Source organism: Pan troglodytes, chromosome 12, assembly GCF_028858775.2.
Source record: "Pan troglodytes isolate AG18354 chromosome 12, NHGRI_mPanTro3-v2.0_pri, whole genome shotgun sequence".
Lineage (NCBI taxonomy): Eukaryota > Metazoa > Chordata > Mammalia > Primates > Hominidae > Pan > Pan troglodytes.
Window position 1 is genome coordinate 91911693 of NC_072410.2, and position 23011 is coordinate 91934703.

The 23011-nt window shown below is 48.0% G+C and overlaps 1 protein-coding gene across 3 annotated transcripts in view; it reads left to right on the forward strand.

The window, feature by feature from the left end:
• The window catches only part of GALNT14 (polypeptide N-acetylgalactosaminyltransferase 14), a 227353-nt gene extending 208523 nt beyond the window's left edge, over window positions 1-18830 (forward strand). For 2 of the 3 annotated variants that reach the window (XM_016948294.3, XM_016948296.4), the window contains 4 exons: window positions 4474-4557; window positions 5034-5178; window positions 16955-17074; window positions 18238-18830. In XM_016948294.3, the coding sequence (XP_016803783.1) occupies window positions 4474-4557; window positions 5034-5178; window positions 16955-17074; window positions 18238-18396 (508 nt within the window). In that variant the 3' untranslated portion in view covers window positions 18397-18830. The remainder of the gene's footprint in view (window positions 1-4473; window positions 4558-5033; window positions 5179-16954; window positions 17075-18237) is intronic. The other variant, XM_024354279.2, reaches the window with a different exon arrangement.
• Window positions 18831-23011: the final 4181 nt, after the last annotated feature.

Genomic DNA, 23011 nt, shown 5'->3' on the forward strand with positions numbered 1-23011 from the left:
GATAGGCCAGTCAGCTTAGCTACCCTCAGCTCCCGCAGGGCCCAAGGCTGTGGCTTCTTTCCTATTCCTCAGAGCTCCTGCCCAGCTCTGGATGTGCAGGGCTTTAGGCAGCTCTTGTGGAATGACTGCCTGGCAACCTGAACTGCCAGCTCAAGGGGAGCTGAGCTGTGCCTTGTGCAGTGGACCAATATTTCCTGCTTTTTCAGACAGGAAGGAGGCAGGACTAGACAGCCTTAGTCCTTCTAGGTGGGACTTCTTCCCTCCAAGTTCTAGGTCATCCAAGCCTAAGCTCTCTCCTTCCTTGGAGGAACAGCATGTGTATAGATGCTGTTGAGCACCTCTACAGCAGTGCTCAAGTTTCATGGGAGGAGAGGACAGAGAAAGGAATGTTTATTGAAAGCTAGATACCAGGCTTGGTGCGGTGGCTCACACCTGTAATCCCAGCACTTTGGGAGGCCAAGGCGGGTGAATCACAAGGTCAGGGGTCTGAGACCAGCCTGACCAATATGGTGAAACCCCAACTCTACTGAAAATACAAAAATTAGCTGGGCATGGTGGCAGGCACCTGTAGTCCCAGCTATTCGGGAGGCTGAGGCAGGAGAATCGCTTGAACCTGGGAGGCGGAGGTTGCAGTGAGCCGAGATCACGCCACTGCACTCCAGCCTGGGTGACAGAGCAAGACCCCATCTCAAAAAAATTAGTTAATTAATTAAAAATAAATAAATAAATAAAAGCTAGATACCATTACATAAGGCATCTCATTAATCCTCCCAACTCCGAGGAATGGGCATAATGACTCCTGGTTTACAGATGAGGAGACTGAGGCTACTACAGGTTAAGCTTCTTGCCCTAGATGACACCATGGCAGAGGGGGGATGGTGGCTCAAACCACACCTGTCTGATTTCAAAACTTGGAATGACCTTGTATTCCCCAACCCAGGGCTGATTAGAGAAAAATAGCAACTTCACTAATGCTATCATTTATGTTTCTTTGGGGGCAACCAATGGCTTTTTGTCATACTAACATCACCCACTCATCATACGAAGGCTGTTGAGCAGATGGGTTTTTTGCAGCCTAAATTCATAGGTTGAACCCATCACTGAGTGGGAGGATTAAATCAGAACCCACCAAAATGATTTGCATCTCTGAAACCATAAATCCATGCTGCCCCTCAGGTTCTCTCACTCCAAACCTCCAAGGCATTCATTTTCAGTCCTCATCAGAACTTCCAATCTGTTGGCCATATCAACCACATCCCCCTCACTGCCTTCCCTCTCTAGCTTGGATTCTACTCTTTTAAAAACTGAACTCAAAAGGTCTTGTCCTCAGACCTTCTGTGCTGTTGTCCATCTAGCAACACCATCCCCACAGTTCATCCAGGTTCAACCTTGGATGAATCTGACTTTGCACCCTGTCCTCCTATGCACACAGGCTGCTGAACAGAACTGGGAATGCCAGCTGGTGCTACTAATAATACACCATGGTCGTCAGTCTCAGCAAGGCCTGCAGTCTGCCCACTGGCCCTGCTGCCTCTCCTAGCTAGCGTTCTCCCTCGATCTTCATTAAACCTCCACTCTTCCCAGCCCCTAGTCCACCCCCCTCTTTCGCTGGCAGCAGATGACACCTTCTGTTTTACAGATGAAATAGATGACATCAACTTCCCAAAACAAACCAACCCATTAACTTCACTGCTTCTGCAGCATCCTTCTCTGTCTCTTGTCTCAAAGGACAGGCTGTGCTTCCTGCTGTGGTCTCCATCCCTCCACCTGTACTCTGGATGAACCATTCATCGCTGCATTCATTCATAAATCAACATTTATCGAGTTCCCACTGCCTGGATTCATCTCCTCTTGCCTCCTGGTGCAGGGCCTCTCAAACATTAATGTGCACGCAGATTTCCTGGGGATCTTGTTAAAATGAAAATTCTGACTCTGGAGGTCTGTATTTCTAATAAGCTGCAGGTGATGCAATGCTGCCCGCCTGAGTGCCACAATTTGAGGAGCAAGGTTCTACCGAGGAGATTCCCAAACTAGTCTGCATATCAGAGTTCCCTGGGGAGTTTCAAACTGACTGCAGTCTGTTTCCCTCCTCTAGAGAGTTGGTTTACTTGCTCTGGGGTGTGGCCTGGGCTGTAGAATTTTTCTAAAGACCCCACACCAGGTGATTCTAACATGGGGACAAGTTTGGGAACCACATTCCTTAGGGGGCTTTGCCCTCCGGGTGCCTCCATTCTCTCCCTGATCCCCGGTCTCTCCTCTGCTGCATTATTCCCATCATCATTTAAACTTATTCAGTGTCTTACATCTTAAGAAGAAAAAAATAGGAGAGGGAGGAAAGAAAACAAACTACAAAAACCCTCCTTCAGTCCAACATTGCTCATCATCCATGCTCTGTCTTTTCCATTCCTCCAGTGCCCAGCTTCATGAAGCAGTGGTCTGCTTTCCTCTCTCCACTCCCCTCCTTGCTCCTGGCCCCCAAGCCCTGAGACTGCTCCCACCTGGCTCCCTCGTGACTTCCTTGCACCCTGGACTGTCCTCTTTCGCTACCCCATCAGCATGAGTCTTCTCCCACCCCCGGCCCCTCTGGTGTCCCCCAGTCCCTAGGCTTCCAGAACTCTGCAGGCATGGCGTTTCTTCTGCTGCTAGGCACTGCTTGCTTGGTCCCATTTGCAGGCTGTTTCCTCTTCCTACTCCTTGTATGATGGTCTTGCCGGAGGGTCCGTTAAAAAGCCTCTTCTTACTACATATTCTCTCTGGCATTAAGCACTGTATCTATGCTGCTGATATTTGCATCTCTATTTCTAAGCTAAACCTATCCTTTGAGCTCCAATCCCTTCTATCCAATTATCAACTAGACACCTCCACCAGGATGTCTCCCTGGTACCTTCAACTCAACAAATCCTAAACTGAACTCATGACGTTTGCTCCTAAACTTACTCCTCATCTGATATTTCCCATCCCCGTGAAGAGTTTTCGTTGCACCTGTTGCCCAAGTCAGAAATCTAGGTGTCAACCTTGAATCCCTCTCCTTCTCTTTCCCATCCAAATGATCACCAAGTCTTGGTAACACTGCACCATCATACACTGAGCACACAGGCCCTTGCTAAACACCCAATATTCAGCATTTTAGAAACCTGACATCCTTCCCATCCTGATGGAGCTTAGAGTCTGGTGATGAGCTGTGGTTGGTGCTCTGTAAGAAGAAGTTCTAGTGCAATCTTGAGGTGGGGAGTGGAAGGAAGTGAGTTGGACAGGAAGCAAGGCCAGCTCTATGTGTTTGCCCAGGAAGAAAAAGACATGGATGAACTTAGGTGGGTGCCGAGAGGTGTGGAGGCACTCAGTCTGTTGTTCTTCATTCCCACCCCCACTTCCCTGTTTGAAAGCATGATCAGCACCTGAGTTTCCACAGCTGCCTCCTCACTACCCTCCCTGGCCCCAGCTTTGCCCATCAGACCCATTTGTGGACCAGCACTGAAATGCTCTCAAAGTACAAAGCACCTCTTGCCCTGCTTAGAACCCATCAGTTTCATCCCAGTGTCCTTTAAACAAGTCAAAACTCCTTGGCAGTGCCTCACAGGACCCTTTATGGTCTGTCTTTGCTTTCAACTCACCCATTTCTGCTCTTCCAAATCACCACCCATACATTCACATACACATCTATTTTAAGATCCTGCAGCACTCTTCCTGCCCGCAGAGCTTCTTTCATATCTTCACATGTCCTCATCTTGCTCTCCCCACTGCCTCTAGCAGGGGCCCCTACCTCTGGTTTGTCTAGATAATGTCCCCTTTTCCTTCCAGATACCAGCATCACCATTACTACCTTGACCACCATGGACCCGACAAGCAAGGGTCCCCCTCTGAGTTGTTCCCATAGGTCCCTCCTGCTCATCCTATGTCACCTGGGCTGTGATGGCTTATTTCATTATCTTTGCCTATTGTTCAAAAGCTTTCCATAGTATCCCACATTGGGTACAATGCCTGACACATAGTAGGTGCTCAATGAATATCTAATGAACAAATACATGACCAGACCCCAGAAACAGCCAAATAAAAGGATTTTTTGAGACTGGGGCAGTGGGGAGTGGTGTTTCGGCTGCAGAATCCAAAGAGAAATTGTGAATAAGCAGGCCCAGAGCCCCAGCGGTAAATTATTAACAACACACTGAATGTTCTTGCAGCTTTGTTTTGAATGAAAAGTAAAAACACCCCCAAATTCCATCTTCAAGTAAAAGCACCAGTCCTTGCTGTCATTACTGCACCATTGTGAGATATTGCTAAGTGTTTCCATAGCTCTGTCTGCAGTTATAGAAATCTGTTCTTGCTTAATTTCCCCAGCACCCTCCAGAGAGATGTGAGCACAGAGCATGGGCATGGTTTGCGCTTTGTGCTCTCAGTCTGGACTGGCTTTGCTGGCGCCTGCCTCTGACAGCTGTGTTTTGTCTTTGTGTCTGTCCACAACCCTGTTGCCCCCAGTGTTGAGAGCAGATTGGACCTGAGGAAGAATCTGCGCTGCCAGAGCTTCAAGTGGTACCTGGAGAATGTCTACCCTGAACTCAGGTATCCGTCCTACCTGTTGGAGCTTTGGCTGGCTGAAAGCAGAGGCCCTCAGCTGGCTTGGTCTGGAGAAGAGACAGACAATGACCAACTGGATGAGGGCTTTTATGTATATCGGAGGTCTAAGAAGACCAATTGGCTCCCTTCACCCCTAAAACCCGGAGGGACCTTATACTGAATCAGTAGCATGAAAGATTACAGTTAGCCAGTAGCAGTATTTCTCACCTGCTTGGGTTTGAGCCCTGACTTACAGACTCACTGACACCAGCTTCACTGCAGGTACTCATCTCCCTCTGTAGCTCCTGGGTCTTTCCTTGCCATCTCATTCTTAGTGGCACCCTGCCCTTCTCCGAGCAGTGCAGATATTTTCTAACAGCCCAGCCCTGCCATTCTCAGAACACTGCCCACCCTCTCCAGCTGGTAGTCTTGCTAATCCAATGAGCAGTGGACTCTCCTCTCTCCCTGTGACTCTCCTCCAGCATCCCCAAGGAGTCCTCCATCCAGAAGGGCAATATCCGACAGAGACAGAAGTGCCTGGAATCTCAAAGGCAGAACAACCAAGAAACCCCAAACCTAAAGTTGAGCCCCTGTGCCAAGGTCAAAGGCGAAGATGCAAAGTCCCAGGTAAAGTAACTGGCTGGGCATACAGGACCATGTGTCACAGTAGAGGGAGGCAGCCAGATGACTCTGCCTCCATCACCTGCTCTTACATGACATCAGATGCCCATTTATTCCCAGAGATCGGTAGTGGAGCATGAGAGGTGTGATCCCCCGACTCTGCCACTGTGCTTACACTGCTTGCTTTCCAAGTGCATAGAGTTCCTCTGAAAGACAGTTTAACAGGCAGCATCCTGCCTATAGGAAATTGCCCATTAAGTTAGCAGGAGCTTAATGAGTTTGTTGTAGTTGGTGTCCTACCTGCTGGCAGCAACCGTGGGCAGGGTCAGGCAAGGCCAATGGCACAGCTAGCTCGCAGATGTGAAATGCAAAGGGGGAGAAGACTGCCGCTGGGTGACACTGCCTCCTGGGACAGGACGGAATGCCTGCTCTGTGAGTCTCCCAGCTGATTTAGCTCTGACTGGCAGGTAGTCACATCAGATTTGGTAAAACCATCTCTGTCTGCCACCCTGTCTCTGGGCAGCATCCTTCTTCATCCCCAGCTTCACCTCTGCATCTCCTGCCTCCCCTAAGTCTGCAGGACCCCTTGTGATCCCTTCTCTGAAAGGTTTCCTGTGCTTTACTTGATTGATCAACAAAGTACCTCCCCCTCCCTGCCATGTTTTTTGGGACAGTCTTCTCCCATCTGAGGCTACAACTGTTGTTTTAAAGGTCACTGACAAATTCATAGCCTGTCTCATAGCACTTGGCCTGCTGACTGCGTTAAAGCACGGTGGCTCACGCCTGTAATCCCAGCACTTTGGAAGGTCAAGGTGGGTGGATCACTTAAGGTCCGGAGTTCAAGACCAGCCTGGGAAACATGGTGAAACCCTGTCTCTACTAAAAATACAAAAAATTAGCCGGGCAGGGTGGCATGCACCTGTAATCCCAGCTACTCAGGGGGCTGAGGCAGGAGAATCGCTTGAACCCTGGAGGCGGAGGTTGCAGTGAGCCGAGATCACACCATTGCACTCCAGTCCAGGCAACAATAGTGAAACTCCATCTCAAAAAAAAAAAAAAAAAAAAGGCACGTTTGTCTATGGCTTCCTTGCTAACTCCTCACCCACGCTCTCATACCCTTCTGGCGGGTATTCATCAAGGTTCCCAGCTCACTGTTCTTTTCTCTACAAACGATTTCTTGGAGATTTTTTCATGCTTCCAGCTTTGACAGTTTCCTGTTTATTGATTCACAAATTCCTTATCTTCATCTATCCATGAATTCATTTATTCATTCAACAGATACTTCTTTATTAACTATGAAGATGCAGAGATGAAAGACTAGGTTGCAGGCCTGAAGGGCCCCTCAAAGGGCCTAATGTAAAAATAAGCTAGAAAGTAGCCATTATGATGTAATCTCTGTCCTGGATGGAGTTTTGTCCAGGGTACCATAGAAGTTGCAAGAGATGGCATCCAAGTTAGGTGTGAGGCTCACGGAAGATTTCCCACCGGACTTGGAAATGAGTTGTATTCTCAGAGATGAGTAGAAATAGGCCAGGTTGGGAAGGGAAGAAAGGGTGGCCCAGGAAAGACCTGGAGCTGAGCAAGGGTGCTGGTGAGGATGCTGCCTTTGCAGGACAGTGGGAGAGTAGGGTTGGAGAGTGGGATGTGAGGGGAGGGAGCAGCAGACGGTGAGGCTGGACAGAAAGCAGGAGCTGAATCCTGGTCTCTCTTCCTGTGCTGAAGAGGTTATGTTTTGTTCTGGGAAACAGGATGCTATGAGATCTCAGGAGAGGGTTGGGAATTGCAGATTTGCAGGTGCTGAAGAGGTTGCTTTTTGTCCTGGGGAACAGGATGCTATGAGATCTCAGGAGAGGGTTGGGAATTGCAGATCTGCAGGTGTAGATCTCCTACCTGGACTTTCTCAACACTGGCTGATTGAGTGAGTCCATGCCCACACTGAACTCACTTGTGACTCAAGATAACAGCCATGAGCATCTATCAGGCACCCTGGCTGCCTCCTTGTCCCACTAGCTCTCTCCATGTGACCCCCTTCTCCCATGACCCTCAGTTCCAGCCTGGTCCAGCTTCTGTGGCTCTTCTTTCTCCTGCACCCCTCATTGTCTCATATCTCAGAAGGGTTGCTCTTAGATCCCATGTTCACTTCTTCATGCTAGATCAGCATTCCTCAATCTCAGCACTCTTGACATTTGAGCTGGACGTTTCTTTGTTGTAGGGGCTCCCCTGTGTATTGTGGGAAGTCTAGCAGCATTCCTAGCCTCTGCCCACTCTTGCCAGCAGCACCTCCCCACAACACAACTCAACACAAGTCACGGCCATCAAAAGTGTCTCACACATGACCAAATGCCCCCTGAGGGACAAACCTACGCCAGTTGGGAGCCACTGGGTTAGATTACAGCAAAAGCCTCCACTTGCTTCTCCTGCCCTGGCTGCAGCCCTGCCCCTACCCTGACATTGAATGTGGTCATTAACCCATTGTTCCCAGTCTCAGCACAGACATCGATGGCTCCTATTGTCTACCACAAAAGCCAGACTCTTGGCCTTGGTACTTGAGGCATCTCAACCCAGCTCCAGCTTGCGGTGGCTTTTCCAGGAACCATATCTCTACTCCAGTAGGGCAGGGGAGGGAGCTGCTTGAATCAGACAGGAAAAGGGAAAGGAAATTGAGGTGTTGATTTTGCTTAAGGCGTGACTGCCTGGATGAGAATGACATAATTTGCTCAAGTGGCATTTTGCAAAATGTTGTGAGTAGGGGACACACATCCTTGTCTTCTGAATCTGTGTGTGGGCAGTGCTGGTGGGCAGCAGCCAGAGTGTTGTCTTCCCCCTTTCCCTGGGGCAGGAGTGTGCTTGGTCTGTTTCCAGCAGAACAGGGGACTTTTCTGGTACCTGACGCCTTTGGCTGCATAAGGAAGTGGGAGAAGAGGAGCCAGGTCTCTGTGGGCCTCCGAGAGGGGCCCTGCAATGCTCTGGCCCTGAGGAGAGTTGTCAGGCCTTTATTTGACCAGAAGGTAATAGTGCCCATCCCAGCTGACCTTCCTGTCATGTGAAAAAGGGGAGGGACAGCAGTCATCTGCGGGCAACTCACACTCATCCTGGGCATGGCCTGTGGGTGAGCAAAGCATCTTCTCTGGAAGATGGTACTGAGATGCCCCTCCTCTGTGCCTTGGAGAGAACAACTGGGTTGGTGTCACCACAGTGTGAATGTGGGGTGCTGGGAGAATACTCCTAGACAGGATGATGCTCAGTCCACTTCACAGACTGTACCACGGCCCAGGGACCATTCCTGCTGGGATGCAAGGTGGCCTGATGCTGGGTGAGACAGAGCCCCTGCCCTCCAGGGCCTACGGCACGACTTGGATACATTTCCAAGTAATCTGGAGGTGTTAAACCCACATGGGACTGATAGAAATCCACATGACCATGCCAGCTAAGATAATCTCCCTGAGTATGTGTGCCTATGTGTGTGTGTGTGTGTGTGTGTGTAGCATACACTCTCATAGGACTGACTTATATGGCCTTTCTCTTCTTCTCAGTGTCCGCTCCTCCTTCCCATGTAAATGTCCTGTCTTCCCACTTCCCAACCCCTTCTGCTAACACTGGGCTTTGTCACATTCTCTCCTCTTATGGCTGCTTTGCCCCCATCACCTCTTCCCACCTCTGTCCTCCTACTTGTCCTGCCTCTTGGCCTGTCCAGAGGGAGTCACATCTGCCCCTCAAACCCCTAAACATGGTTTGTTCAGTCTTCTCTGCTCCCACTTCTTTTGCCTCTGAGAGGCCATATCAGGGAAGTGACATAAAAGCCTGTTAAGTAGATGTTGCTATTATCCCATCGTACAGATACAGGCCGAGGCCAAAACAATGAAACCAAGTCTTGGAGAGGTTACCCAAAGTCATATCCTACCAATAACGGTGAAGATGGATTTGGAGAATCTGGCCGCATATCATAGCTCTGCTCTTGCTGATGCTGGAGAGTCAGGGCTGGCTCTGAGCTCTTTTAGACAAGTTTAATCAGGTGAGAAGACACCTGCCCCTGAAATTCCTCTTCTAGGTTGTAAACATTAAAACCATAAACCAGCTCCACCTTGACAGGGGAGAGTGGCAAGAGATTCTTCTTCTTGGCCAGTTTCGAAGGACAATCTTTATGAAAAGATGAACGAAGGTTGTACCCCTATGTCAAGGTCTCGGGTGGAGGACCATGCCAGAGAGTAGTCCCCTCCCTGATGTTATGGGCATTGGGACAAGAGCATGAATGGAGGCTCCTACTCCCGATTCCACACCAGAATTTGGGACACATACCATGCTGGCTTCCTGTCTTGCCTGTCCCCATTTCTTCACACCCTGGCTGCATATCCAAGCTGGGTCACTCCCAACTAAATGGTCCCCCTTGGGCCTAGGGCTGTGTACTAGGGATATAGTCTACCCTCAGAGGACACGCTCAAAGGCGAAGAAGCAAAGCCCCAGGTAAAGTAACTGGCTGGGGATACGGGACCATGTATGAACCCAGGGATGAGATCTACATAGGTTTTTAAATAAGGCTTGGTCCTTTTGCCCTGGAGACTCTAGGGTCCTCAACTGTGGAGTAAAAGCACCAGAGAATGGGAGCCAAGGGCTGAGTTCAGCTTTAGCTGCCCACAGTCTCTGCAGGCAGGTGAGCCCCAGGCTCTGGGGCGTCCTCGTTGTTGAAAGGAGACTGTTTTGTCCTCTGGTTCTGACACTGGCTCCCGATGCTGCTCCACCCCCAGTCCTATCCATTCCTCACCCGCCTTCCCTTCCTCTCTTGGCTGACTTGTCAACCTTGGGAGCAAAATATTTAATCTGAGTGTGTATTGAAGATGTCAGAAAACTGATGCCTTAGGTGAAACGCGAGAGAAATACATCATCCGTTTGTAAACATGTGAAGCCCGAGAAGTCTCCAGGTTAACAAGTTTCCTCTTAACTTTATTGGACTCTAGAAAAATATTTGTGAAAGGTAGAAAGAATACAGGTGCACCAATCTAGTTTCCATCCCAATTTAAAGAAAGGGGAAAAACATAAGATATATTTTTAGCTCGTCCTTTTACCTGTCTCCCAGTGTGTGGGCTACTGGCTGTGGAGCATGCAAGGTGGGTACCCTGGGTGGGCAGGTGAAGATAAAGTCTCCCCCTAACCTGGACTGGCACTGGTGCCTCGAGGTGTGTGAGCCTGAGTCTGCTGGTGGGACAGGCTGCCTGCACACCACCCTCCCTGCCCGATGCCACCCTCCCTGCCTGATGCCACCTTCCCCGCCTGATGCCACCTTCCCTGCCCGATGCCACTTTCCCTGCCCGATGCCACCCTCCCAGCCCACACACCACCCTCCCTGCCCACACACCACCCTCCCTGCCCGATGCCACCCTCCCTGCCCGATGCCACCCTCCCTGCCTGATGCCACCCTCCCTGCCTGATACCCCCCTCCCTGCCCGATGCCACCCTCCCTGCCTGATGCCATCCACCCTGCCCAATGCCACCCTCCCTGCCCGATGCCACCCTTCCTTCCTGTGCTTTGTCAACACAGCCTTGGGAATGGCTCCATCCCTGCCTCCAGTATAGCTCCTGGGCAGGATTCCAAAGGAAGGTCTGTAAGGTCCTCTCTCTTCTTGTTGGCTCCCCCTGGTCACCATCGTGAACACAGCAGACAGCAATTGAGCATTTGCTAATGGAAAGCACCACTCTGGAATAGGTATTAACCCATTTGTTCCTTGCAGTGACCCTCTTAGAGACTGATGTCATCCTCATTTTACATGCAAGGGAACTGTGGTACAGAGTTGAGTAACTCGCTCAAATTCACAGGTTAATAGGCAGCTCTGTGGGGATTCTAGCCCTGGTATCACCCCAGGATCCAACAACATGACCCAACGAAGATGTACTGAGTGTGGGCTTTAATCACACATATAAGTGTAATCTTGCCACATGGGAGGAAAGGACAGAATGGGCTAGAAATAAAGAAAAGACCCCAAAAGTGGGTTCATCAAAGTTTCCAAGGGAAGGAGGTGTGTCTAGGAGCCCACCAGGTCATCCTGCTGCCTCTGGAGAAAAAGCCTCCACCAGGGAGGGGCTGAGGCAGACCCCAGCACAGCCATCAGCTCACTTGTGCTATTGTCACAGTTGGTACAATCACTGCAGCTGATGCTTCAGAGAGCCAGAGGCATCACGAGGGCAGTTCATTTGAATTCAGGCTCATCCATTCTAGATGCCTTGTTTGAAGGGAGAGCTTCAGGCTATGTCTCAGGGATGGTGGAGGTACCCAGTATGGACTAAGATGTTCAAGGCCCTGGATACTTGGCTCAGGTCCCACCTCACCAAGGAGAGGCCAAGTTCAGAATCAACCCTGGGGTCTGCTTCTGGCATTGCCAGAGTAACCATTGGCCCCTTTGATCCTCAGTTTCCTCTTCTACAAAACGGGAACCGTAGTGGTTATGAGAATTAAATAGACAATGAATGTGAAGCAACTAGCACCAGGCCTGGCCCTTGAAAGAGTCTCTTACAAGCAGTTGTCACTTTGGCTGTCTAACTACAACAAAACCAGCAGTGCTGCCCTGCCCATGCCTGGTGGTGTCACCCCTCCTGGAGAGAGTATTGACAGATGGGGTAAGGGAGGCTTGGAGAGACTGCCCAGGTGGTATGTGAGTAATGCCAGGGCATGGTTCAGATACAGGCCTGCCGCCTGCAGAGCCCAAGCCCTTCAGGTGAGACTAGGGCTTCTGACCCTCAGCACTACTGGTAATAGGGCCAGATCCTTCTTTGTTGAGGGGTTGTCCTGTGCAGCATGGGATGTTTAGCAGCATCCCTGATCCCACCCACTGGCGGCTAGAAACACTCCTTCACCCAGCCATAGAACCAAAAATGTCTGCAGACACTGCCAGAGGTCCGCTGAGTGGGGAGAGTTGAGAGCCGCTGCTCCAGGCTGATTGCTTCTTGCCTACCAGAGGCAGGGGCCCTGGGCCATTCCAAGAGCAGCTCCTCTGCCTGGGCCCAGGCTCGTCCTCACTCCTGCCTCTTTTTTTTTTTTTTTTTTTTTTTTTGAGACAGAGTCTTACTCTTTTGCCCAGGCTAGAGTGCAATGGCATGATCTCAGCTCACTGCAACCTCTGTCTCCCAGGCTCCAGCAATTCTCCTTCTTCAGCCTCCTGAGTAGCTGGGATTACAGGCACGTGCCACCACACCTGGCTAATTTTTGTATATTTGGTAGAGATGGGGTTTCACCATATTAATCAGGCTGGTCTCAAACTCCTGACCTCGTGATCCACCCATCTCAGCCTCCCAAAGTGCTGGGATTAAAGGCAAGAGCCACCGCGCCTGGCCCTCTTTTAGTTACCTCTTAAGACAATCTTTCATCCCTGCTTCACTGTCCTGTGCAAGACCACAAGCCCCAGGTTGGGTGCTGTGGCCCCTCTGCATCCCAGCTTCCACAGCTATGGCCAGACTGGCATCTGCTAGAGAGAGAAGGTTACTGACCCCTGCCTGTCCCCTCCCTGCTCCCACCAGCAGTGGCCATCTCCAGACATGTCCTCCAAGCACAGAAGGTTTTAAGGCTGTCTGGCCCAGTCGATCCCCTCCTCATTCATTGGTGACTCCCCTCCTCCTCAGCCCCCAGCTGGCCTATCCCTGTGGAGGGGGCGGGGCCACCCACACCAACCAAGGATGGTCTCTGGGTTGCCCTTCCATGGCTACAGCTTTGGGATAGGAGGGACGGTTCCTGGACCAAACCAAGGGTTGGGCTGCTTATTCTCATGGCCCAATAATGAGATGCAGATGAACTGGGAAAGAAGAGAGTTTATTTCTATAACCGGGCACAGAGAGAAAACCTGGAAATTATCACCAGACCAACTCAAAATTACAAAGTTTTTCAGAGCTTATATACCTTCTAAGCTGTTTGTCTACGTGTGAGTGGGCATTCATCTAAAGACATAAGTGATTAACTTCTTCTAATCTATAACTAAGGTGTGAGTCCTGAAGACCCTCTCCTGGAGCCTCAGTAAATTTACTTAATCTAGATGGGTCCAGGTGCCAGGGGTGATTACTCTTATCTTGTCTCCTGCTAAATCATGGAGGTTTGGGGAGTTCCTTCAGACCCCAATAAAACTTGTTTGTGGAGGTCTGGGGAGTTTCTTCAGACCCCCGATAAAACTTGTTTAATCCTACACAGGTCCTGTTAAGAATTCCTTCATTATCTTGTCATGCTTCAAGGCCCAGGAAAAGCCTAGACAAACTCTTGGTGGGCTTTTGTTACATGTAAGCCTTTGTAAAAGGGCACTGGCCCTTTCAGCCTTTAACATTTAACTTACCCACTCAGTCAGGGCTGAAACAGTTGTCTTGGAGGCCTGCCTGTTCAGCTGTTAGGGAGACCTGGCCTGCCACAGGATCTCCATCATGGGCTAGGCTTTTGCCAGGCCCCCAAACGAAGCCACCAGCAGAGGGCCCAGCACTCAGCGAATCCAGGCCAGACCTGCTGAGCAACCTCTGCTGCCTTCCTGGAGTCTGTTTCTGACTGCAGGATTCTTTTAATAAACTCATTCATCACGGCCCTTCTGGGAAGTCTGACAGGCTGCCGAATGGAAATCCGAAAATGCTCTCCTTGCTTCCCACCTGCGTGCTCCTGTTTCCTGCTTCTCCTCCCTCCTCTCCTCTTTCAGATGTGGCCAGACATCAGCCTTCCTCTGGGACATGATGAGGCTAAGTTATTGAAATGCCAGGAAATACCAGCTAATGGAAAGTCCACTTAGCATGAGGGCTTCATTAGCTGTGCCTGTTCACACATTCTCCTTGGGGGTCTTTGAGATGTTTTCATCAAGTCCCGGCCTGGGAACACACCAGATGCCCAAATGCATTTCTTCCTGAAAGGCATCTGTGGACAACAAGGGTCGAGGATGTCAAAATAACTGCCCACCCACCCACCCATCCAGCACTTCCAGTTTTGGGACCCCTAGGATATTAAAAAAGAAGAAATGCCAAAGTGGGCTCTCAAAAGAGGCTTTTATATTTAATCAGTTAATGCTTTTAACACAAAAAACACAATGTCATTGTATGATGGTGATTGTAAGATAATGGCAGGATTTATTTTTGAAATACTAATCTGTGGTTCCCTACAGACTCTATAGTCGGGTAATGGGTCAGAAGGAATGAACTTCGTCTTTCCCTTGTACTGATCTCAGGGCATATGACTTTCTGGTAGTCCAGCTGTTGCATTTGACCTTTTGGCCCTTCTCTCTCCTCCCCACAGGCCAAGGAATATTCTAGGCCCACCTTCTAGATCACATTCTGGATATTCAGGACTTCAGAATCCCCCACCCAAATGGCCCCAGCCTAATTCAAAACCCTGCGTGGGTCTCATCCCTGGGTTTGTCCTCCGAGGGTGGACTGTCTCTAGTACACATCCCCAGGTCCAAGGGAGACCATTTAGAGGGGAATGACTCAGCTTGGATATGCAGCCCAGGTGGGGGAAGAAAAAGGCGGGGCGGCTCAGGCTAGAAGCCAGCACTGTGTGTATCCTGTGGTCTGGTGTAGAATCAGGAGTGTGGGCCTCCATTCATACTCATGGCCCAATTACTCTATTAGAGAGGGCACTATTCTCTGGCCTGCCCCACCCCAGACCTTGGCAAGGGAGTACAACCTTTGTTCATCTTTTCATAAAGGTTGTCATTGGGAACTGGCCAAGAAGAAGAATCTCTTGCCACTCTCCCCTGTCAAGGTGGAGCTGATCTTTGGTTTTAATGTCTACAACCTGAAAGAAGAATCTCAGGGGCAGGTGTCTTCTCCCCGGGTTAAAGTTATCTAAAAGAGCTCAGAGCCGGCCCTAACTCTCCAGCATCAACAAGAGCAGAGCTGCTGGAGAAAGTTGGTGTGGGGGCCACTTGCTGGTGTATGACTTTGGATAGCCTCTCCGAGCCTTGGTTTCATCATCTATAAAATGAGGATAATAGTAATACCTACTTAATAGGATTCTTATGAAAATTAATCAATCTGTGTAAAGTTGTCAGGATAATGCTGAGCACATCATAAGCGCTCAATAAATGTTAGCTCTTATTAGCAGCAGCAGCAGCAGCAGCCTGGTCATTGCACCACCTCTGTGCGGACAGACTTCTTTCCCCTTTCAGCTTATCTTGGAGAAAGGCAAATGGGATGTGTAGAATGTAATGTTCACAAGGCCAGAGAAGAACTTCTTGATATGTCCCAAGGACTGTATCTCATGACTTTTTATTATAGAAAATTTCAAATATCTATAGATACAGAAGTCGAATAGGATAAAGAACGCCCATGTACCCATTGCCCTGCTGTAAGAACAAGACTCGAGGACAGTCTTGTTTCATCTATATTTGCATCTCTCCCCAGGGAGTACTTTCTGATCTAGGTCTTCTCCCAACACCGACAGTTTGAAAAGGGATAAAAGAATCCTAATGCAGGAGCCATTCTCCCACTAGGCCGGTGAGTCCCAGATCAAGAGAGCCAGGCGTCATTGTACAGCAAGTCAGGTTGACTCAGGGTGGACGTATTCAGGACAGCAGAAGGTCCTGGGCCTGTGGGAGTGGTTCCTCTGAACCACCCAGGTCCCAGAAAACAATTAAAGCTTTCAGCAGCCCATGGAGTTCAGGAGAGGACCAGGGACCAGGAGGGAAGGTGCAGAACGAGAGACAGATGACCACCATGTCTGCCTGGGGGACACCTTGTCCTAGAGTAGGAGGCTGGCCTGCTAGGTGGACTTTTTCATTCTTGGGCCAAGGGGAAGTAGCCAATGAGTAACCTGGTCCAGAGGCTCATGGTCAACTTGTTTCAGGGATGTGGTGGAAACAGATACAGCCCTCAAAGGATCCTCTGCAGCTTCCCCAGGGGACCCAATTCAGGAATCATCTTCTTTGCCCCCAGACGGAGGCAAAGGGTAAATATTACCTTATTTTACAACCTGGGGGAAAAAACCGCTTGTGCCAGTACTTTCTGCCCCACTGACTTAAGAACTGGGAAGTGCTTGTGGCTTCATAATCCATTTACTCTGTGATCTCTGGTACTTTGGAGGAAAAATGTTGGAATCATTCCTCATAATGAATGACACAGCATGCCCTTCTTCCTGATGCCAACAGAACTCTGCTTGTCAATCCAATTTCTCAGCTTCTCTCCCTGAAAGAGCTCAGGGGCCAAAAGATCTATTATCCTGGCACATGCACCCTCCTGAAATAATTTGAATCCTCATAACATTCTTCTTTCCCTAGACCCTTCTTTATTCATTCCCTTGGAACACTTGTTCCATTTATCCTTCCATCTTCCTCTTGTCATAACTTTCATGTGCTCTAGTCTCATGTTCTCTGGACACTGACTTGGACTGCCTTTCAAAGAACAGGGGAGAGTCTAAAGATATCTGGTATGGAGGGGTGGGGAGTTGACCTGCTAGATGGCTGCTTGAAATGTCAAGTGCTGGGAACAGACCCCCTCGAGATGTTTTCTCCAAACAAAAACTGTGGAGCACACAGCTCAGCTGGGGTTGTTGTTCAGACTCCTGCCCAAAGCCCAGAATTGTTCAGGACTCCCAGAGGCAGCCTGAATGGCCCAGGCCCAGGCCCCTTCATGGGGTGGATGGAGATTTCCATGGAGATATGACCTCCGAGTCTCTGGCACTTGAGTAGCATTTTCCAAGGTAACCCTGATGATCATTGCCTACTGGGACCCTTGGTGCTTCTTACCAGCCTGTGCTAATCACACCCGTAAGTGTGGTTGTATCCCATGAGTGGTGGCTTCCTGGATCCTGAACAAACCTTCCTGGTCTCTTTCTCCCCAGGTATGGGCCTTCACATACACCCAGCAGATCCTCCAGGAGGAGCTGTGCCTGTCAGTCATCACCTTGTTCCCTGGCGCCCCAGTGGTTCTTGTCCTTTGCAAGAATGGAGATGACCGACAGGTAAGTGCTCAGCAGGTCCCTGGGATGTGGCCATCTCCGTAATGTGACTGCCTGTTGAGGGCTTAGTCTGATGAGCAGGAAAAGAGAGAAATTGTTAGAAGAGGAAGAGTTGATAAGAGAGGTCAGGAGAGGGAGGGAAAGTGCTGCCTGGGATCCCCTCTGTGATGCTAGAAGCAACGGCAACATCCACCCTCACTGGTCAGCCTGCCCCATGAAAGCCTATTGATTTCCACTGACCATACCATGCCCAGTCATCTTCTACTTTCCTGTCATTGCTCTGTTCCCCAAGTGGGATCCCAAACAAGGATCTCAGGGTCACAAGGATGAGCAAGACTTGACCCTTGCCTTCAGGGCCCTGGGCTCTGGCAGTGTGTCCCCCAAACTTCCTAGCATTCTGGATACACCGCATTCCCAGTTCCTCTAGCAGCAAAGTGATGTCTCCATTCAGTTTCTTGCCAACTGGGTATTGGTGTTAGAGAGAACAAGATTCAAATGCCTGTTTTATGGTTTACAGGCTGTGTGACCCATGGCAGGTTATTGGATCTCTCTGGATGTCCATTTCCTCCTCTCTGAAATGGGGTTGAGAATGTCCACTACACAGGGCAGCTGTGACTGTTTCTTGGCAGTAACGTGCTCAGTGCCCTCTCCGGGGTGCTTCCCCTGATGTGTCCAGTCCCTCCTTTGTCATGCGAGGTCAAGTGTGAGAACCTGCTGCATGAGACCTGCCTCTCTGCCCTGACCCGTCATGTGCTGACACATTTTGAAGAAGCCCCCAGCCCCTCCTGCCATCACACTCGCTGCTCCCAGCTCTTCCCCACTTCTCTGCCATCGTGCAGATGCTGAGTGTGGATCGTTTCTTAGGTTGCTCTTGTGACTAACTCGCTTCATGTTTTCTGGGCTACTGCTTGGAAAGTTATTGCCTCCTAATGAGTTTTCCTAGTAAACATATTGATTTTGCTTTTAACTTTTTTTAATCCAATTTAAAAAAAGAAACCAACAATAATACCTGGTAGAGCAATTAGTTGCAGTTTTAGTGCTTATGAAACCATGAAATCAAGTCTCTGAGTGACCCTAGACATGAGGCACCTACCTTTCTGATAAAGCTGGAACTCCCATATTACTGATGGCACCTAGTTCATTCACTCTCTTCTTTGTCTTACCAGCAATGGACCAAAACTGGTTCCCACATCGAGCACATAGCATCCCACCTCTGCCTTGATACAGATATGTTCGGTGATGGCACCGAGAACGGCAAGGAAATCGTCGTCAACCCATGTGAGTCCTCACTCATGAGCCAGCACTGGGACATGGTGAGCTCTTGAGGACCCCTGCCAGAAGCAGCGAGGGCCATGGGGTGGTGCTTCCCTGGACCAGAACAGACTGGAAACTGGGCAGCAAGCAGCCCGCAACCACCTCAGACATCCTGGACTGGGAGGTGGAGGCAGAGCCCCCCAGGACAGGAGCAACTGTCTCAGGGAGGACAGAGGAAAACATCACAAGCCAATGGGGCTCAAAGACAAATCCCACATGTTCTCAAGGCCGTTAAGTTCCAGTCCTGGCCAGTCTTTCCCTGATTGGTATCTGGAGACAGAAACCTAATGGGAAGTGTTTATTGTTCCTTTTCTTACAAAGGAAGCAGTCTCTGGAGGCCAGAAAGAAAAGCCTTCTTTTTCACTAGGCCAGGACTACATTGAGAGATGAAGAATGGAGGTTGTTTCCAAAAGAAATAAAGAGAAACTTAGAAGTTGTCTCTGGACATCTCTTGCTCTTTTCTTCTTTTGTTGGCTCAGGGCTAAGCTGAGCTCTTCACGGAATAGGGGCATGGGGTGGGGGGCACCTGTGGCAGAGTGGACAAAGAAGACAGGGAGATGGGAGACCTGTGCCCTTATCCTGGGCTGCCACCAACTAGCTGTGGGATCTTAAAATGACATGTAACTTCTTTGACCCACCATTTCCTGTTATGTCAAATTAGGAGAGTGGGACCAGATCAGGGGTTTCTTTTTTTTTTTTTTAATTATACTTTAAGTTTTAGGGTACATGTGCACATTGTGCAGGTTAGTTACATATGTATACATGTGCCATGCTGGTGCACTGCACCCACTAACTCATCATCTAGCATTAGGTATATCTCCCACTGCTATCCCTCCCCCATCCCCCCACCCCTCAACAGTCCCCAGAGTGTGATATTCCCCTTCCTGTGTCCATGTGATCTCATTGTTCAGTTCCCACCTATGAGTGAGAATATGTGGTGTTTGGTTTTTTGTTCTTGCGATAGTTTACTGAGAATGATGTTTTCCAATTTCATCGATGTCCCTACAAAGGACATGAACTCATCGTTTTTTATGGCTGCACAGTATTCCATGGTGTATATGTGCCACATTTTCTTAATCCAGTCTGTCATCGTTGGACATTTGGGTTGGTTCCAAGTCTTTGCTATTGTGAATAATGCCGCAATAAACATACGTGTGCATGTGTCTTTATAGCAGCATGATTTATAGTCCTTTGGGTATATACCCAGTAATGGGATGGCTGGGTCAAATGGTATTTCCAGTTCTAGATCCCTGAGGAATCGCCACACTACCTTCCACAATGATTGAACTAGTTTACAGTCCCACCAACAGTGTAAAAGTGTTCCTATTTCTCCACATCCTCTCCAGCACCTGTTGTTTCCTGACTTTTTAATGATTGCCATTCTAACTGGTGTGAGATGGTATCTCATTGTGGTTTTGATTTGCATTTCTCTGATGCCCAGTGATGATGAGCATTTTTTCATGTGTTTTTTGGCTGCATAAATGTCTTCTTTTGAGAAGTGTCTGTTCATGTCCTTCGCCCACTTTTTGATGGGGTTGTTTGTTTTTTTCTTGTAAATTTGCCTGAGTTCATTGTAGATTCTGGATATTAGCCCTTTGTCAGATGAGTAGGTTGCAAAAATTTTCTCCCATTTTGTAGGTTGCCTGTTCACTCTGATGGTAGTTTCTTTTGCTGTGCAGAAGCTCTTTAGTTTAACTAGATCCCATTTGTCAATTTTGGCTTTTGTTGCCATTGCTTTTGGTGTTTTAGACATGAAGTCCTTGCCCATGCCTATGTCCTGAATGGTAATGCCTAGGTTTTCTTCTAGGGTTTTTATGGTTTTAGGTCTAACGTTTAAGTCTTTAATCCATCTTGAATTGATTTTTGTATAAGGTGTAAGGAAGGGATCCAGTTTCAGTTTTCTACATATGGCTAGCCAGTTTTCCCAGCACCATTTATTAAATAGCAAATCCTTTCCCCATTGCTTGTTTTTCTCAGGTTTGTCAAAGATCAGATAGTTGTAGATGTGCGGCATTATTTCTGAGGGCTTTGTTCTGTTCCATTGGTCTATATATCTGTTTTGGTACCAGTACCATGCTGTTTTGGTTACTGTAGCCTTGTAGTATAGTTTGAAGTCAGGTAGTGTGATGCCTCCAGCTTTGTTCTTTTGGCTTAGGATTGACTTGGCGATGCGGGCTCTTTTTTGGTTCCATATGAACTTTAAAGTAGTTTTTTCCAATTCTGTGAAGAAAGTCATTGGTAGCTTGATGGGGATGGCATTGAATCTGTAAATTACCTTGGGCAGTATGGCCATTTTCACGATATTGATTCTTCCTACCCATGAGCATGGAATGTTCTTCCATTTGTTTGTATCCTCTTTTATTTCCTTGAGCAGTGGTTTGTAGTTCTTCTTGAAGAGGTCCTTCACGTCCCTTGTAAGTTTGATTCCTAGGTATTTTATTCTCTTGGAAGCAATTGTGAATGGGAGTTCACTCATGATTTGGCTCTCTGTTTGTCTGTTGTTGGTGTGTAAGAATGCTTGTGATTTTTGTACATCGATTTTGTATCCTGAGACTTTGCTGAAGTTGCTTATCAGCTTAAGGAGATTTTGGGCTGAGACAATGGGGTTTTCTAGATATACAATCATGTCATCTGCAAACAGGGACAATTTGAATTCCTGTTTTCCTAATTGAATACCCTTTATTTCCTTCTCCTGCCTGATTGCCCTGGCCAGAACTTCCAACACTATGTTGAATAGGAGTGGTGAGAGAGGGCATCCCTGTCTTGTGCCAGTTTTCAAAGGGAATGCTTCCAGTTTTTGCCCATTCAGTATGATATTGGTTGTGGGTTTGTCATAGATAGCTCTTATTATTTTGAAATACGTCCCATCAATACCTAATTTATTGAGAGTTTGTAGCATGAAGGGTTGTTGAATTTTGTCAAAGGCTTTTTCTGCATCTGTTGAGATAATCATGTGGTTTTTGTCTTTGGTTCTGTTTATATGCTGGATTACATTTATTGATTTGCGTATATTGAACCAGCCTTGCATCCCAGGGATGAAGCCCACTTGATCATGGTGGATAAGCTTTTTGATGTGCTGCTGGATTCGGTTTGCCAGTATTTTATTGAGGATTTTTGCATCAATGTTCATCAAGGATATTGGTCTAAAATTCTCTTTTTTTGTTGTATCTCTGCCTGGCTTTGGTATCAGAATGATGCTGGCCTCATAAAATGAGTTAGGGAGGATTCCCTCTTTTTCTATTGATTGGAATAGTTTCAGAAGGAATGGTACCAGTTCCTCCTTGTACCTCTGGTAGAATTCAGCTGTGAATCCATCTGGTCCTGGACTCTTTTTGGTTGGTAAGCTATTGATTATTGCCACAATTTCAGATCCTGTTATTGGTCTATTGAGAGATTCAACTTCTTCCTGGTTTAGTCTTGGGAGAGTGTATGTGTCGAGGAATTTATCCATTTCTTCTAGATTTTCTAGTTTATTTGCGTAGAGTTGTTTGTAGTATTCTCTGATGGTAATTTGTATTTCTGTGGGATCGGTGGTGATATCCCCTTTATCATTTTTTATTGCGTCTATTAGATTCTTCTCTCTTTTTTTCTTTATTAGTCTTGCTAGCGGTCTATCAATTTTGTTGATCCTTTCAAAAAACCAGCTCCTGGATTCATTAATTTTTTGAAGGGTTTTTTGTGTCTCTATTTCCTTCAGTTCTGTTCTGATCTTAGTTATTTCTTGCCTTCTGCTAGCTTTTGAATGTGTTTGCTCTTGCTTTTCTAGTTCTTTTAATTGTGATGTTAGGGTGTCAATTTTGGATCTTTCCTGCTTTCTCTTGTGGGCATTTAGTGCTATAAATTTCCCTCTACACACTGCTTTGAATGCGTCCCAGAGATTCTGGTGTGTTGTGTCTTTGTTCTCATTGGTTTCAAAGAACATCTTTATTTCTGCCTTCATTTCGTTATGTACCCAGTAGTCATTCAGGAGTAGGTTGTTCGGTTTCCATGTAGTTGCACGGTTTTGAGTGAGATTCTTAATCCTGAGTTCTAGTTTGATTGCACTGTGGTCTGAGAGATAGTTTGTTATAATTTCTGTTCTTTTACATTTGCTGAGGAGAGCTTTACTTCCAAGTATGTGGTCAATTTTGGAATAGGTGTGGTGTGCTGAAAAAAATGTATACTCTGTTGATTTGGGGTGGAGACTTCTGTAGATGTCTATCAGGTCCGCTTGGTGCAGAGCTGAGTTCAATTCCTGGGTATCCTTGTTGACTTTCTGTCTCGTTGATCTGTCTAATGTTGACAGTGGGGTGTTAAAGTCTCCCATTATTAATGTGTGGGAGTCTAAGTCTCTTTGTAGGTCACTCAGGACTTGCTTTATGAATCTTTGTGCTCCTGTATTGGGTGCATGTATATTTAGAATAGTTAGCTCTTCTTGTTGAATTGATCCCTTTACCATTATGTAATGGCCTTCTTTGTCTCTTTTGATCTTTGTTGGTTTAAAGTCTGTTTTATCAGAGACTAGGATTGCAACCCCTGCCTTTTTTTTGTTTTCCATTTGCTTGGTAGATCTTCCTCCATCCTTTTATTTTGAGCCTATGTGTGTCTCTGCACGTGAGATGGGTTTCCTGAATACAGCACACTGAT